At 41.4% G+C, this 18,291-nt stretch overlaps 1 protein-coding gene across 4 annotated transcripts in view; it reads left to right on the forward strand.

Annotated features, from left to right (window-relative positions):
• Window positions 1-499: 499 nt before the first annotated feature.
• myh14 (myosin, heavy chain 14, non-muscle) overlaps window positions 500-18,291 on the forward strand; it is a 58,982-nt gene continuing 41,190 nt past the window's right edge. Inside the window, exons 1-4 of one of the 4 annotated variants that reach the window (XM_072460065.1) lie at window positions 500-673; window positions 8,781-8,955; window positions 11,943-12,149; window positions 16,002-16,158. In XM_072460065.1, coding sequence (XP_072316166.1) covers window positions 8,794-8,955; window positions 11,943-12,149; window positions 16,002-16,158 — 526 coding nt within the window. In that variant the 5' untranslated portion in view covers window positions 500-673; window positions 8,781-8,793. The remainder of the gene's footprint in view (window positions 674-8,780; window positions 8,956-11,942; window positions 12,150-16,001; window positions 16,159-18,291) is intronic. The other 3 variants (XM_072460064.1, XM_072460067.1, XM_072460066.1) reach the window with 3 other exon arrangements.

Here is an 18,291-nt window from a genome sequence, read left to right on the forward strand (position 1 = left end):
GCGCTGGGCGGTAAACAAAGAGCGCGCACATTTCTGCTCCAGCGCCGCTCGGCACCTGCTCCGCGCGTGCGTGTGGCTGCGTGTTCCGTCAATCAGCTTTAGTCCCGCCTCCAGCCTTCACTGATTGGTTCGCGGCGGCTCACATTGCGCTTTGCTTTACGCAGTACGTCACCGCGCCCCTTTAAGGGGCGGACAGCTGCTCCGGGGGGAGGGGCCTCAGGGCTCAAAGTCTAAAGAATGAACACTAAAGAGTGAAGACTACACAATGGAAAAGAATAAAGTCTAAAGAATAAAGTCTCGCGGTAATGTGACACTTGGACACCAGCCTCCATTAGCCACCACAGAAGAAGAAGCTGCAGCGCCTGCGGGAGCGCTCACGGGCGGGTCTGTGTCTCCGCTGCGGTCTTGGATTGGGTTTGTGCGTTTGTCCGTGCGCATTACCGGGCTGAGCTCGCCTGTGGTTGGCTGTTGAACAGGAAGTGTCCCGCCCGGGCTGAAGCCGCCGCTGTGCCCTCACTGCTGTCGGGCCACTCACAGACAGTGTGCGGCTCTGAGCGGTGCAAAAGCCGCATATGCGGTAAAGCAACACACCTCAGACAGAAAAGAGCCCAGAAAGCAGCCCGGCCCGGTCCACAGCGCCTCCGCCTGATCCACAGTCTGCAGGGGTCTGAAGGTAAGAGCACTCAGCCTTTATGCGAGCACACACCGCGCTGTATCCTAAACGGCTCATATTTCGTTGAGGTTGGCTAACCTCGCTAGGTCAGTCTAAATTCGGAGGCTTTACTGTCTCAAACTGAGAGGAAGGGTCCATTATTTTGTTGGGTCTGCCCCAAAATGAAAAGGGTCATCCAGAGGATAACGACACAATAATAGCCTGATAATGATAATATAATAAAGATAAAATACTAAAGCCAGTTGCCCTTTGAACATCACATTTAAATGGTTCATTAAAGCAGTGGGCCATGTGATTGTTCATGTCAAGGTGTGGTTGGCCCCGTCAGTTTCTGCTCCGGGCCGAGCAAATGCAGGTGATTTGGGCTCCTGGCGCTGCGCCGCTTGAGCTCTGCAGAGGTTTATTACTCCAGAGGCTTAATATTGTCACCGATATAGCCACAGTAACAGAGCAGCTGCTGTTTCCCCTGAATCCTGCTCGTTAGAGACGCACAGGATTACGCACACATCAGGAGGACCCCCGCGGCGGATGACCTCAGTTCAAACCGCGAGGGCATTGCCTGGGGTCCCGCTCGGTGTTGTTGGGTCCCGCTCGGTGTTGTTGGGTGCTGTTGGGTGATGTTGGGTGATGTTGGGTGATGTTGGGTGATGATGGATGATGTTGGGTGCTGTTGGGTGCTGTTGGGTCCCGTTGGGTCCCGTTGGGTGCAGTTGAGTAATGTTGGGTCCCGCTGGGTGCTGTTAGGTGCTGCTGGGTGCTGTCGGGTGCTGTTGGGTCCCGTTGGGTCTCCTCTCGGTGCTATTGGGTTTTGTTGGGTCCTGTTGGGTGCTATTGGGTTCTGTTGGGTGCTATTGGGTGCTATTGGGTTCTGTTGGGTTCTGTTGGGTACTGTTGGGTTCTGTTGGGTATTGTTGGGTACTGTTGGGTACTGTTGGGTACTGTTGGGTGCTGTTGGGTGCCATTGGGTGTTGATGGGTGTCGCCGCGCCGGAGGAGGAGCAAAGCCACGTTTTGGGTGTTAAAAGCCTCAGCAGCTGCGGCAGAACGAGCTTTCCTTTTTCTTTAAGTATTGGCAGCACTGCACCAACCTGTCCTGTCTTTGGTGTTGTAATCATGGCGGGGGTGAGAGTAGATCCCGTCTCAATATTGGGTTAACAGTCTCACACACACACTGACACACACACACACACACACACACACACACACACATACAGAAACACACACAGAAACACACACACACATACTATCCACTGTCTAGTTTGTGGATTATGATGACATTGTTTAAAGACAGTACTAAGAACAAAACGCGGTGCCAACATGTCAGGCCGTCCAATCCCACAGTGGAGCACATATTTTCCACAGTGACTCGCACTGGGTGGTGGCAACTCCTTTGTCAACACACCCATCCAGTTACTTTGTAGTAGTGACAGGTATGTAACAGCCAGCACGGCGATGCCAACAGTAATGCCCAAGTATAAGACCGTATAAAACATTCCTCGCTCAAGTCCGTGATTGTTCGACTGTGACATCTGAGTTAATGTAATCTGACAGAGAAAGCGTCAAGCGATGTCCCGACTCTACTGTTTCTAAAGAGTAATACCTGTTTATTTGTTAAACTAGACCACAGTAAGTTAGTACGTTTCTAATGATTAATTTATTTTGTCAATGATCGTGAATAATCGTAATTGTACTTTGATAATTGTGATCTTTTTCGTCTTCTTTGGTGTTTTATGGCGGGTGGTATCAAAGTTGTTGTTGTTGTTGTTGTTGTTGTTTTATGGCGGTTGGCATGGTATCAAAGTGTTACATTACCGCCACCTACTGTAGTTGTACATCTTAGACTTCAAACTCTATAGACTTTATTCTTTATTCTTTAGACTTTATTCTTTAGACTCTATTCTTGAGACTTTGTCTTCAGATCGTTGTCTGGATTGTGCAGACTCTAAAGCACATGTCATCAGACCTTGACCATGACAAAGACAGTGACGTTATTGAATAAAATGTCCCAAAAAAGACTTTATTAAATATATAAAAAATAAAATACACTTTATTCATAAATATTCTCTTTCTAGAAGCCTTCAGTCGCCACGTTTCCACATTTATTTGATTTATGATGTATTAAGAAAGTCTCAACGTCCAGTAGAATTAATAAAACATTGGAAAAAAACGATGGCTGGCTTAAATAGGAATGTTACAATCTGCAAATCTCATGGTACGATATTTATTGCGATACTGTAGAGAGTCTGACGGAATTGTAGAAATAAAACCTTTTCATTTTGCCTATTTGTCTCCAGTTTGACCACTTTTCAAGTCAAGTTTATAATTGTACTTTCTGGTTGGACACGGGCAGCAGATTTGACATAGCTCGAGGCAATTCCACCACGTCACCTAGCAACCAGACCGTAAACAAGAGCCAAAATATAACATTTATGACTTGGCCAACAATCTTAGCATATAACACCTTTTATTGTGTTGAATGATCGTTTAAACTGTCATGAAAGTGTGTCGGTTCAGTGTAAATTCATTTTCTCTCTTCTCGTCGCACATTGATGACATCGCAGAGGGAATCTGTTTTAGGACTCTGCGCTACTTCCTGTCATTTTAAACTCTTATTTTGCAAGCTTTCTTCCCAAACTGTAACTATTAAAACTATGGAAACAGTTACCACGGGGGCTGTCCTAACAAACGAGGTCATGATGAAGACAAACGGGAGAATCTGTCACATAGACTTTAAGTGTTAAAGCGCCCGTAAAAGTGCAAGTCCTTCAACACGTTACTCAAGCAGAAGCAATTGAGTAAATGTGACTGAGTTCTACCTGCAGCTCTGACGGCGGCGCCCTGACGTGAACAGACAAATGCAGAAAAACCCTCAGACTTGGATGCATAGCAGGAATCAAGCCTGATGACATTTCTGACGAGGCACGGAGACGCCTTTGTTACCGCCAACACGACTCAAACTGTCAATGATCACTAGGAAGCGGACGGCGTTTAGTTTCGTCACTAAACAGTAATAGACCTGCATGTCATCTTATTTTCATTTGGTCATGGTTTAGTCCTGGTTCAAATCTGGTTTAGTCCTGGTTTAGATCTGGTTCCCACCAACTTTAGTCTTGTTTAGACCTGGTTTAGTCCACTTATTTTATACATTTTAACAGGTTTGGTCTTAAATTAGTGTTTTTTATTCTGATTTTGATTTGATCCTGGTTTGAAATCTTGTTCTGTTCATGTTCTGGTTCATGTTCTGGTTCATGTTCTGGTCCATGTTCTGGTCCATGTTCTGGTCCATGTTCTGGTTCATGTTCTGGTCCATGTTCTGGTTCATGTTCTGGTCCATGTTCTGGTCCATGTTCTGGTTCATGTTCTGGTTCATGTTCTGGTCCATGTTCTGGTCCATGTTCTGGTTCATGTTCTGGTCCATGTTCTGGTTCATGTTCTGGTCCATGTTCTGGTCCATGTTCTGGTTCATGTTCTGGTTCATGTCCTGGTTCATGTTCTGGTCCGTGTTCTGGTCCGTGTTCTGGTCCGTGTTCTGGTCCATGTTCTGGTCCATGTTCTGGTTCATGTTCTGGTTCATTTTCTGATTCGTGTTCTGGTTCATGTTCTGGTTCATGTCCTGGTTCGTGTTCTGGTCCGTGTTCTGGTCCGTGTTCTGGTCCGTGTTCTGGTTTGTGTTCTGGTCCGTGTTCTGGTCCGTGTTCTGGTCCGTGTTCTGGTCCATGTTCTGGTTCATGTTCCGGTTCATGTTCTGGTTCATGTTCTGGTCCATGTTCTGGTCCATGTCCTGGTTCATGTTCTGGTTCATGTTCTGGTCCATGTTAGGATTCGTCTCAGTCCTGATTCAAGCTTTGTTTTAGTCCTGGTTTAGACCTTCTTCTGGTTAATGTCTTGGTTCAGTTTAGTCCCGTTTAGTAGAAATTGACCCAGTTTAGTCATCCTTTTTTGACAGATTAGACAATTAGACAATAATTTGACAAGATAGGCCTAGATTAGTCCTGGTTTAGCTCTGATCCAGAACTGCTATATATAGACCCAGATTTGTCTCAGTCTTGATTCAAATCCTGATTTAGTCCTGGTTTGGATGTTGTTCTGGTTCATGTCCTGGTTTAGTCCTGTTTAGTATTAAAAGACCTAGTTTAGTCATCTTATTTCAACAGATTCCCCGTTATTTTTTAGGTCTGATTTGGCTTAGTTCTGGTTCAGATTTTGTCCGGATTCAGTCTTGGTTTTGTCCTGTTTAGTAAGAAACCAGAAATAATCTTAAATCGTGGTTTAGTCTTGGTTTAACTCTTGTTCAGATCTGTTATAGTCCTAGTTTAGGCCTTTGTAAAAGCAGATTTGACTTAGTTCTGGTTCAGATTTAATCCTGGTTTAGATCTTCATTTAGTCCTTTTTAAAGTAAAACAGTGATGATAGTAGTAGACCTGGTTTAGTCATCTTACTTATTTTGTCAGATTTAGTACTTGGTCCTGGTTTTGATCTGGTTTAGACCTGTTATAGTCCCAGATTAGGCAACCTTGATTTGCCTTAGTCCTGGTTTAGTCCTCTTCTGTCAAAATATAGTAATAGACCTGGTTGAGTCATCTTATTTAGACAGATTTAGTTCTGGTTTTGTTCTGGTTGATTTAGACTTGTTTGTGCCTGCTTTTGTTTTCCTTAGCCCTTATTCTACTCAGTCAAAGTTTAATCCTGGTTCTATTTGTACTATTTTTATTCCCAGTCCTTGTCCCGATTGACCGCCTTTAGCCCTGGTTTAGCAAGTGTTTTCAGAGTGGTTACTAACTGTCTAATTCTGGGATCTAGCCACGCGAGCAGAGGAATTGAATTGACATCTTAAAGCACGTTTTGGACATCAACATCATCAAAACAAGAGCATATTTACAACGTTAAAACACATAAAAAACACAATACAGTTTAAGTCACAATAAATGAATTAAAACACATCAACATTTAAAATATTAAATAACGGATAAAAGCATTTCAGTCATAGGCACGGCTAAACAAAACCGTCTTTAGCTTAGATTTAAATAATTGAGTATATTCGGCCATAGTAAATCAAATCAAATCAAATCAATTTATTTTTGTAAGGCCCAAAATCACAACAACAGTTGCCTCTGAGGGCCACAGGGAGAAATGAATCAACAATGTCTGTGGTGGCGAGGGACGATGTCCCAGGGTCCTCTGTCCTTAGACTCTCCTTCTCGGCCAGGAAAAACTACAAAAAAAAACCTCTTTGGGAAAAAAAACGTAGAAACCTGGAGGAGTTCCAGTGAAGGAGAGATCCGACTCTCACAGACGGACAGACGGACACAAGGAGACTGGAGCTGGACCCACTCTTCAGGCAGATGAGGGACCGTCTGAGTCGAGCTGGACCCACTCTTCAGGCAGATGAGGGACCGTCTGAGTCGAGCTGGACCCACTCTTCAGGCAGAAGAGGGACCGTCGGAGGCGAGCTGGACCCACTCATGATGTAAACAGATGTATTTCCCTAATATCCATGTTAAGCTTGGATCGTACTGTATTTGAAACTAAAAAAGGCTGCGAACCACTGATCTACTGTTATTCATGCATAAAACACCATTATTGTTGTGTGCGTGAACTGAATTATGAACGCTTCTGTTGTAAATGTCTTTCAACTCTCTCTGTCGGTGGTGGTCAAATGTCCTTTTTAATTTGAAGCCAAACTCTTCTCCTCCTTTATGTTTAGCCTTTTTGTTCCCTCTTCCACTCCACTTCCCCCTCCCCTTCGTCTCTCTATCTTCTACTCGAGTTGTTCCGTCTCTCATTGAGGCCAGCGTTTTCCCCTCGCCCTCGCCGCCTCGTGCTCCTCGTGTGCCGTTACTACTTTCTAAGCGGGTGACCGAAGTGTGCATGTGACGTCCGGACAGATCAGTGTCACTGTGTTCTGCCGTCGACCTCATGGGAAAAACTAGTTCACCCGCTCCATCTGAAACCGGCGTCGTCACGGTGCTGAAAGCGAAAGGTGCCACGAGACTGACATCAGCTCCAGGAGACGACTATCCAATGCTTTAAAATCCCCCCGAAATAATAGTTGACGAATCAACATTTTGGTCGACTAAGACGCCTTCAGATGAAAAATGCTTCTATGTCTATTATTGTAATGTAACTTGTATTGGTTGCAGATTGGTGGCAATTAAAACTAAAACCAACAAACAAAAAAATTATATATACAACTCTTCATATTGAATGCAAAAGTTTGATTAGTTGTAGCTTAAACTGTCCCCTTTACTGTCCCTGCATTATCATATCATAAATGTGTTACAGTAGTTTACATGCATTTTCTCCATTTTACACGCTTACTGTACACACACGCATAGTTCATAGTTCTGTAGTAACTTCTACAATAAGTCAATTGGCCTGGTTTAGTCCTGTTTAGTCCTGATGTAGACTTGATTTGGCTCTGTTCTCCTCCTGGTTTAGTCCTGATGTAGACTTGGTTTAGTCCTGTTCTAGTCCTGGTTTAGTCCTTATGTAGACTTGGTTTAGTCCTGTTCTAGTCCTGGTTTAGTCCTGATGTAGACTTGGTTTGGCTCTGTTCTAGTCCTGGTTTAGTTCTGATGTAGACTTGGTTTAGTCCTGTTCTAGTCCTGGTTTAGTCCTGATGTAGACTTGGTTTGGTCCTGTTCTTGTCCTGGTTTAGTCCTGATGTAGACTTGGTTTAGTCCTGTTCTAGTCCTGGTTTAGTCCTGATGTAGACTTGGTTTAGTCCTGTTCTAGTCCTGGTTTAGTCCTGATGTAGACTTGGTTTAGTCCTGTTCTAGTCCTGGTTTAGTCCTGATGTAGACTTGGTTTGGTCCTGTTCTCCTCCTGGTTTAGTCCTGATGTAGACTTGGTTTAGTCCTGTTCTAGTCATGGTTTAGTCCTGATGTAGACTTGGTTTAGTCCTGTTCTAGTCCTGGTTTAGTCCTGATGTAGACTTGATTTAGTCCTGTTCTAGTCCTGGTTTAGTCCTGATGTAGACTTGGTTTAGTCCTGTTCTAGTCCTGGTTTAGTCCTGATGTAGACTTGGTTTGGTCCTGTTCTAGTCCTGGTTTAGTCCTGATCTAGACTTGGTTTAGTCCTGTTCTAGTCCTGGTTTAGTCCTGATGTAGACTTGGTTTGGCTCTGTTCTAGTCCTGGTTTAGTTCTGATGTAGACTTGGTTTAGTCCTGTTCTAGTCCTGGTTTAGTCCTGATGTAGACTTGGTTTAGTCCTGTTCTAGTCCTGGTTTAGTCCTGATGTAGACTTGGTTTGGTCCTGTTCTTGTCCTGGTTTAGTCCTGATGTAGACTTGGTTTAGTCCTGTTCTAGTCCTGGTTTAGTCCTGATGTAGACTTGGTTTAGTCCTGTTCTAGTCCTGGTTTAGTCCTGATGTAGACTTGGTTTGGTCCTGTTCTAGTCCTGGTTTAGTCCTGATCTAGACTTGGTTTAGTCCTGTTCTAGTCCTGGTTTAGTCCTGATGTAGACTTGGTTTAGTCCTGTTCTAGTCCTGGTTTAGTCCTGATGTAGACTTGGTTTGGTCCTGTTCTCCTCCTGGTTTAGTCCTGATCTAGACTTGGTTTAGTCCTGTTCTAGTCCTGGTTTAGTCCTGATGTAGACTTGGTTTAGTCCTGTTCTCCTCCTGGTTTAGTCCTGATGTAGACTTGGTTTGTTCCTGTTCTAGACCTGGTTTAGTCCTGATGTAGACTTGGTTTAGTCCTGTTCTCCTCCTGGTTTAGTCCTGATGTAGACTTGGTTTGTTCCTGTTCTCCTCCTGGTTTAGTCCTGATGTAGACTTGGTTTGTCTCTGTTCTCCTCCAGGTTTAGGGCGTGTTCAAACTTTCACATTCACTACATCAAAATTGGGACTAAAATGGGACTAAACCTGAAATCGATTAGGACTAAACAAGAGCTAGAACCGGACCAAACCAAGTCCACATCAGGTATATAATTGTCTCAATTTAGGGCTAAATTATGATAAATGTGAACCCTTTGTCATGGTTAGTCCAGGTTTAGTTCTGGGTTAGGTCCTCATTTTGATGCGTGTATGTTTTGGCGCACCCTTAGCATCAATTCGTAGCATCCAAGCACAGATAATATGTCATTGACCACTTTTCTGGTTTCTCGTGACAGAGCCCACTCCACAATGTATCGGTCGGCGGCGGCGGGCGATACCAACGATGTCACCCGGTACCTGTCGTCCGGGGCCACGCCCACCAACGCCAACTCGGCCTTCACAGCGGCGAGTCAGGCGGACTGGGCTGCAAAGAGGCTCGTGTGGGTGCCATCGGAAAAGCATGGGTTTGAGGTAAGCTCTTCCGGCTCTTTCAACCTGCCAACAAGTACATATTTCCACGTATTTCCACATATTTACTCAGGCAAGGTGGATATTGGCTGGGTATTGCCATGTGCGATACAATACGAACCTTGAAAACATTCAAATTTGGCCTTGAAAGTTTTCTAAATTGACATTTTGATGGCGCTGAATAACAAAATGCTCTGGGATTTCATGTCCAGACTGTCCTTATATCGATGTACGAATGACTAGCTTTTTCATCTTAGTAACCATGTAATTAAGTGTATGATTCTACAATTTATAATGAATTAACATTGTTTAAAACTACCACAATACAACATCTCGTATTGAAATGTGCATTGCCTAGAAGTCAATCTCTACTTGTTGCCATATCGATATATTGAGTTAAACCGTACAGTTTTTAAAGGCTAGAGCAGGTTTTGAACTTCCAACCATCCAATCCAGTTTGTCGTTAGTTTAGTAGGAGTCCAGATCTTGATTTAATCCTTTTTTAGACCCGGTTTTGTTTGTACTCATTCCTGGTTTATGCCCTAATTTAATCCTGGTTTAGTTCTTGCTAAAATCCTGTTGATCTAAATTTAGTAGTGGTCTAGATCTTATTAAATAAGAGACAATTTTTAAGTCCTTACTCCAGTTTTTGTCCTGTTTAGCCCTGTTTTAGCCCTGTTTTAGCCCTGTTTTGGCCCTGTTTTGGCCCTGTCATTAGTCCTATTTTAGCCCTATTTTAGCCCTGTTATGGCCCTGTTATGGCCCTGTTATGGCCCTGTTATGGCCCTGTTTTAGCCCTGTTTTAGCTCCATTATAGCCCTGTTATAGCCCTGTTTTAGCCCTGTCATAGCCCTGTCATAGCCCTGTCATAGCCCTGTTTTAGCCCTGTTTTAGCTCCATTATAGCACTGTTTTAGCCCTGTCATAGCCCTGTTTTAGCCCTGTTTTGGTCCTGTTTTGGTCCTGTTTTGGCCCTGTTTTAGCCCTGTTTTAGCCCTGTTTTAGCCCTGTTTTAGCCCTGTTTTAGCCCTGTTTTAGCCCTGTTTTGCCCTGTCATTAGTCCTATTTTAGCCCTATTTTAGCCCTATTTTAGCCCTGTTTTAACCCTGTTTTAACCCTGTTTTAGCCCTGTTTTAGCCTTGTTTTAGCTCCATTATAGCCCTGTCATAGCCCTGTCATAGCCCTGTCATAGCCCTGTCATAGCCCTGTCATAGCCCTGTCATAGCCCTGTTTTAGCTCATTATAGCCCTGTTATAGCCCTGTTTTAGTCCTGTTTTAGTCCTGTTTTTGCCCTGTTTTAGCCCTGTTTTTGCCCTGTTATAGCTCTATTATAGCCCTGTTATAGCCCTGTTATAGCCCTGTTATAGCCCTGTTATAGCCCTGTTTAAGCCCTGTTTTTGCCCTGTCATAGCCCTATTATAGCCCTATTATAGCCCTGTTATAGCCCTGTTTAAGCCCTGTTTTTGCCCTGTCATAGCCCTATTATAGCCCTATTATAGCCCTATTATAGCCCTATTATAGCCCTATTATAGCCCTGTTATAGCCCTGTTTTAGCCCTTGCACTCACAGTAGGCTGAGACCTCTGGCCTGCATGGTGTGCCGGGCCAGTGCTTGTAACATTCCTGCCATAACATCGCAGCATTAATGCCTGTGTAAATAATTAGCTCAGGTATGTCTATTCTGTCAGAGGAGTGTCTGAGGTGGGGTGATCCGCGCAGGGCGTCTCCAGCTCCGTGCGTGTCCCTTATCTTTTGTTATCATCTGTATTTTCACATGAGTAGGCTGCACTTTCTCTCACCGGCCGCTATGACTCGTCACAATCCAGTCTTGTGATGCGTTCAGGGCCTGCAGGCTTAATGAGTATCACAAGGCGCTTGTCATATTATTGATTTGCTCCGCTCTGGTCTCTGGTGTAATGCACCAGTGTGAGTTTAAGACAAACCGGATACGACATAAAAATGGAGCTAGTGGCTGGTTTTCCCTTTCTGAGCTGGTTTGGAGTCAATCAATAAAACAGTCTTTGTTTCAGCCCCTTCTTTTAAGAGGAAACTTACTATCACATTTTATCCAGAAGAACCTCCTTAGCTTTAGGTGTTCACAAATTAACTGGGCAGTTTTGTCAAAATATTGCTTCAATACATTTAGGGGTGGATGATATTAACAAAAATGAATATATGGATGCTTTTTGTCTAGTGTCAACACGGATGACCTACTTTGTTAATGACATTCACTCGCATAGATCTTGTCTGCTTGTAACAGGAACTTCTTCTTTAAGTTGTTACATATTATTCAGGTCCTGCTAGAACAAATCTCTTGAAAAAAGAGCTGTTGATATAACTCTTACTTCTAAAGTTATCTTGAGCTCTGTGTTCTACAACGGACACTTTCACCCCTCCACTCCTCCTATTGGTCAGCCTCTGTCTTATGACATATATATATTTAACCTATCACAGTTAAGTGTGAGCTCTCAGAAGAAGTAGACCGGCTTTAGTTCCCTCATAAAGCCAAGCAATAATCGGGGTAAAATCTTAATCACCATCCAGGCTTGAGGAAAATTTTGATGTCATAAAAAAACATAAACACTTTGTCTAATAAGCATTAAATCTAATTTTAGCATAAAAGCAAGTATTTTTTTTTTGCTCAGTAGATAAGCAAAATGAATAAATTAATGGTAACTATCAAGTATATAATCTATAACCAAAACTATCAAAAGTCACAGCAAATAGAGCTGAATAAAAATGTAATCCACTGAATCCTTTAGCCTAATCTTAATTAAGTGATATTTATGTGGTTCATTTTACAGTCCACTCACATTTTATGCAAACCAAGACATTTACAGACACATTTTAGCACATTTCTGATGCATTGTTTACATATCGTTTCTTTTATAATTATTATTAGACGTATTAATAATGCAAAAACACGTTGAGCTCTGCATTTCAGTCAATATGGCCCAGTGTCGTTTACATGTGTCTTTCCTTCCCCCTGCAGTCGGCCAGTATCAAAGAGGAGCGCGGCGACGATGTGGAGGTGGAGTTGACCGACACGCAGAAGCTGGTGACTCTGTCCAGAGAAGAAGTGCAGCGCATGAACCCCCCGCGCTTCAGTAAAGTGGAGGACATGGCCGACCTCACCTGCCTCAACGAAGCGTCGGTGCTGCACAACCTGAGGGAGCGATACTACTCCGGGTTGATATATGTGAGTGTCTCGGTGGAGCGCGGACGTTCAGAGGTGTACCTTTGCCTGGCGTGGGGTCATCTACGGGGTCTTTTAATGTTCAAAAACATGTTGAAAAACACCCACTCTTCTTCTGGGGATAGATAAGGGCACACTGTGGCACTATCATGGCAACGCAATAACAATAACATGCAATAACCATGAGTCAGCGATCTTAAAAAAAAAAAAATGAATCAACTAGTTATACATTATTTCTACACATTTAGACTTTTTAAATACATTATCAACCAAATAAAAAGTTGAAATATAGTGAGTGAAGTGAGAATTTGTATTTTTTGTTCTTTTTTAACATTCAATTTTTTTCACTTTTTCTGTTATAAAAAGGTATTTATGTCTGTGTTTTTGACTCCAATTAAAATAAATCGCATAAATTGTGATTTTAATTGGCTTTGGAATTGACTCATCCCTGGATTAAATTCTCTTTGATCCTAGTTTTTTGTCCTTATGAATGGTCCATGTTTAGACCCAGTTTGATCCTTGCTTATTCCTGCTTCAGAACTGGTTCGTTCCTTGTTTAGATGGGCACTGGTCCAAGTTAAATTCAGTCTTAATCCAAGTCTGGGGTTATTAGTCTGATCTGGGTCAGGCTTGGATTTGATTCAGTTTGAGTTTCGTCCTGGTTCGTCATCATGTCCTAGTTTAGTCCTGTTTTAGTCCTGCTTTAGTCCTGCTTTAGTCCTGGTTTAGTCCTGGTTTAGTCTCGGTTTTTGGACCAAGTTTTGTGTGATATCGTTTTTAGAGCCAATATTCAGTTTCTAGGAGTATTAAGATTTGGAAACTGAAATATTAACTGTCAACTGTCACAGGAACCACATTCATGTTAGTGCACGTCCAAAGTACAAGGCGAGCGGTTCATAATAATGATCAAATCAAATGGTGACGGGATGTGTTGTTCTGTGCGGATCATATAATAACAAGCAAGTGCAACCTTTGCTTTTCCAAATTCAAGTTCTCGTTTTGATTTAATCGCACGTAATCTTTCAGTTAGAGTATGGATTCCCGTCTCCGTTGGCACCGAAAGCAACCGGCATCTACCGTGCAACTGATCCGGGCCGTAGTGTCGGTTTACGAGCCGGAAACGGTGGGCTGTCTTTGGTTTCTGCTCCCCAAGTGGTCCGAAGAGCACACGACCGCCACGCCGCGGACGCTATTGTCGCTTCAGTTCAGTCGATATATGTTTTCTAGTATGGAAGTAGCGGCTATATGTGTCAATCGTGTCGATTGTGTAAACGGCAGAATAATTTAGTAAACTGTAATTGTTATCTGGATGATAAAAAGATGGCACGTGTTTTAGCACCAACACCGAGCAGTACTTCATTCAGTTTAAAAGGGAAATTCTATGATACGATGTACATTGTGCTATGATCGTTTGCTTCTACGGAACGAGCCGCAAACAAACGCTACCTTCAGCTTCCGAAATGTGCAAAAAAGAAAGACCAAAGTCGCTGTAAAGAAGCAGACTTTGGAAGAAAAGCAGCGCCTTCTCCGGTGAACTCTGACCTCAGCGTGTTGCTATGGAAGTTTGCCTTTCCCCGAGTTATGACGTCATTTGAAAGTAGAGATTTAAAGCCCCGTCGTGTAAGATTTCAGCCAAAAAATAGAGTTTAAAGGGCGTATGACAGGTTTTTAAGATTTTACATTTAGTTTTACATATAAATTATTGTTTTACACAAATCGAGTAGGTATTTAAGATAAGATCATCCTTTATTGTCCACACATTTCGGTGTTACAACGCAGTAGATACAGAGGGAAAGGACAGATAACTTATAGGAAGTTTCAAAAAAACACTCTTAATAGAAGAACTCTTATTAACAAAACTCCACTCATATCTTAATAGGAAATGGAGGAAAAAAATAGATAAAATAAAATTTTCGGGGAGAAAACAGTGAAAAATCTGTAGAAAATGACAGGAAGTGACATCACACTGGGGATACTAATTCCAATTTATGCATAATTTGAACGCAAAAATCCAATCGCAATGCTTTTTTTCCCAAATCGTGCTGCCATATTGCAATGTTTTGATGCGTAGAAATGCTACTTTCTCCGTTTTTTTAAATGTCTTGACAAGACTTTGGTGTGCTATTTCAAAGACTTAACATATAAAAACAGTCTTCATGTTGTCTGCGCTGAAATGGAGCAAAGGATCATGGTCTATGTAGTTCCCCCTGTTTTAAAGCTGTTCCTTTAACAAACTGATGCATTTCAGCAAAGACTATATCAGATAGCATTTCACATGTTACAATATATCAAAACTTAGATAATATTGTGGATGTCGTTATGAAAGTATGCACAATTTGAATATCGAGTTTATTATTTATTGTAAAAATGCTACAAAAAGAGCTGATTAAAAATTAAAATTAACCAAAGTTATGTTGTAGACTTTCAAATAGGGGTGATATAAGGTCATATTTCACATTTGTCTGATAATCTAATCACAACTAAGACACGTTTTAGTGCATTTCCGTTGGATTCACATCATATTGTCTGAATAGCGAGGGGAAAAAATCAATTTATGTCAATATCGCGCTCCCTTATTAAACACCGCTCCAAGAGAAAAAGACATCGACGAGCAGAATCGTTGGAATAGTTCAGAGAAGCTCGTTGCCATAAGAGATAAGATAAGATGAAGTCGTTTGTTATTCATTACTTTCACCACAATGGAATTACAGCATAATAAAACACAATATACTTGTACGTTTAGCATGTGTGGGGCTGGACACGCCGCGTATGTTCTACTATAATTCGTCACGATCGTTCAGCTGCAGGTTGAGGTCCGTAACCGGGAGAAACGCGTAATGTTTTAGTGGAAAGAGAAACACCTTTTAGTCTTTTGTGTGTAAACTTACTCACGTTCTTATCAGGCTTGGGCAAGGCGGCCTCGCGCGTCAACTCTGCCCCGCAATCTCACTTTGCATCAACGTGCACGGCCAAATAGACTGGAATTGTTAAGGGAATACAATGTCATCTTTACACAACATTGTTTCCCGTTTCCATGAGGTCTTTTATGTATAAAATCTGCCACTTCTGTAGTTTATGCCGCGACATACCCGGTGTTTCTAATAGATTTTATAAAAACAACACATTTTCACATTCATATTATTTTCTCAAACAATATGGGGAGTGTGAATACATTTATTTATTTTAATAGTATAGTCACTTTTTATGTATGTACAATGAGCAGCAAAGTGTGATTTTGTTACACCAAAGTATAATCCAGACTATGGAAATACTGATTCTGAAAAGTCTTGTATAAGTTTATATTGAAGTCTCTGGCGTTAAATGTACACCAAGATAATTCATTGTGTTGAATTAAAATGATAATTCACACATTTATTCACAATACTGGTCTGAAAATGCGTTGTTTCCTTCAAATTTGACCTACTCTACTTCATGCCATGATACTAATCGACACTAAAACGTCAAAACTAGACGCTCACTAGTATTGAGACTGAAGAAAACGCATAAAGAGGACACAATTGGACATTTCCTGAAAAGTTTTAGCACAGTCTTTATCTTTATCAGAACTACAAAAGAGAAACTACCATTATTTTGTATTGAAAATGACTGCATTATCTAAAAAAAAATACATTGTGGTATCATTTATTTCAAGTTTTAAGTGTCAAATTCAGTTTCCACAAATGCTCTCTTATGACAGTCGACGTAACACTTCACAAACTTCACAAACAAATGGCTCTGTACCATTTCCACACTTGTATTAAATAATGACGTAAATAGGTAAGAAATATTTAGCATTGAAGATTTAAAAACACTTGAATAATGCTTGTTTCTTTCTTCTGTTTTTGACACGTTTAGACCTATTCGGGCCTCTTCTGTGTGGTAATAAACCCATACAAGAACCTGCCGATCTACACGGAGGCCATTGTGGAGATGTATCGAGGGAAAAAGCGCCACGAGATGCCTCCACACATTTATGCCATATCAGAGGCGGCCTATCGGAGCATGCTGCAAGGTAACAGCCCTATCTCCACCCAGTGACCTCAAGTGATATACAGCTTACACTCGCCCTCTATCAGGCCGGATAATGTGGAAGAATTTATCCTGTGACCTTTGATCGCAGTTTGAAGGTGTGGTTTCACCGCATTTATATACAAAACAACTTAAAGGACAAATATTAGGCATTATTTTTGGTGTTATCAATGTTTTTAGTACAATAAATGATACAATGTCGGAGGCAAGCTAATGTAGCTGAGCAGTTTGGCGCAGAAGACTCTATGAGCCCCGTCACAGAACGAGAACATGTCACACATCGGGGAAATTCAGAATAGAGTGTTTTTGACGCTCGGAGGGGGGGAGAAGTGTGAATGAAGCTAAATGTTACTCTAGGTATGTTTTTGATGAGGGAACAATGTTGGAAAAGGGTTAAAAGCTCATAAAAGTCAACTTAGCATAATATGTGTCCTTTAAAGGGCCTATATTTTACTAATTTGACTCAAGTTATAATGTTGTGTCCTAATCAAAGACACATATGGAGTTGTGTTTCATTCATTTCACACAAAATTCAATAAAAGCATATTATTTGATGTTTTTAAAAGTCCTTAAACCTCCCCCTGTTTGTTCACTCAAAATGGTTTGCCCTATTTTAGTTGTTGAATATTTTATGTTAAATGAACGTATGTATTTTAAAGTTTAGTTTTTAGAGTGTTCAGCGTAATGTTACTCAATTTAACTTCATTCTGTAATTTTTGTAGCTTTTTTGTTACAAAACTTATCTTAACTACTTAAATATTCCTATTCCTGTGTGAAATCTCATTGTATTTAAAGATATGAGGCATTCCCAAAACGCTGTATTTAAAGTTCGTACGGGAAATGCTGTCGTTAAAAATACAGATCAATTACAGAAATTAATTATACTTTGAGTCATAATTCTGATCATGACTATGTGAAACTATTACTCGTAGAGGAAGTCTAGACTTATTGCCATGTATTAGTCATATTTAGTTCATCCTTTTCTTTAAATCACTGTGGTTTTCCTCTGTGGCTTTGCTCCAAGTTTAGTTTTGTTTGGGAGAACAAGGAACCTTTAATTGATTTGACCAAAAAACTGTATCAAATGTGAACAAATACACAGTAAGGTCCAGTAGGTCCAACGTTGTTTAAAATTCCCCAAATGCATTGCATAATGTTGGAGAGCGGGATTAAAATAATGAGAAGGGTTTTTTCCCTTAACAATGTGTGGGAGAATTTCAGGTGTGGCTTTGCACTGTTCGTAATCTGTAAATCTGATGACATCATTCCATCTGTTGGTTTTTGGTAATCCCATTAGTCAGCACAAATGCGTTATAGGAATTTTGACTGTCTCGAACGGCCATTTCATAAATCAAGTAGAGGATTCAGTTTGTAAGTTGTGAGCTTGAGTAACAGCCGTGCATGTCAAAGGTAACGCGAGGCTGTCTGTTGCTGTTCTCGTCGCTTGGCTTTGAGCGGTTCAAGGTGTGACTGCACCCATTCAACCTGTAGGACCAGTGCAAATTCTTCCACTGTGAATGTGTGGGAATCAGCGCCACTTCAAATGTGGCTCAAAACAATGGAGCAGTCCCACGACCAGTTTAGCCGGCGACCTGCTTCTTTTCCCTTCTCTAATTAGAAAAAAAGATGACGTAGAGTCAAAGGAGAATTCAGTGGAGCTCAACAATAGGCAGGGACTTTTGGTTCCAATTTTTTTTATTTTTATCTATTTTATTTTACTTTACTTTAATTGTATTTATTTTTATTTTTATTTATTTATTTCTCACTTTATTTTGTACTTTATTTGTATTATTTTATTGATTTATCCATCCATCCATTTTTCTACCGCTTGTTCCCTTTCGGGGTCGCGGGTGACTGGAGCCTATCCCAGTGACTTCGGGCCTTAGGCGGGGTACACCCTGGACAGTGGCCAACTTGTCGCAGGGCCAACATTCATATATTTATTTCTTATTTTATTAGGACAGTGCACATTAACTTATATGTCAGTAACAGCTTGGACACACTTTCTCATTCAAAGAGTTTTCGAAAATTGTAGATTCACACTGAAGGCATCAAAACTATGAATTAAAACATGTGGAATTATATACTTAAAAAAAAGTGTGAAACAACTCAAAAT

The sequence above is a fragment of the Eucyclogobius newberryi genome, unplaced genomic scaffold, assembly GCF_026437365.1.
Source record: "Eucyclogobius newberryi isolate DKJ021-1_F unplaced genomic scaffold, fEucNew1.0.hap1 SCAF_3, whole genome shotgun sequence".
NCBI classification, from domain to species: Eukaryota; Metazoa; Chordata; class Actinopteri; order Gobiiformes; family Gobiidae; genus Eucyclogobius; species Eucyclogobius newberryi.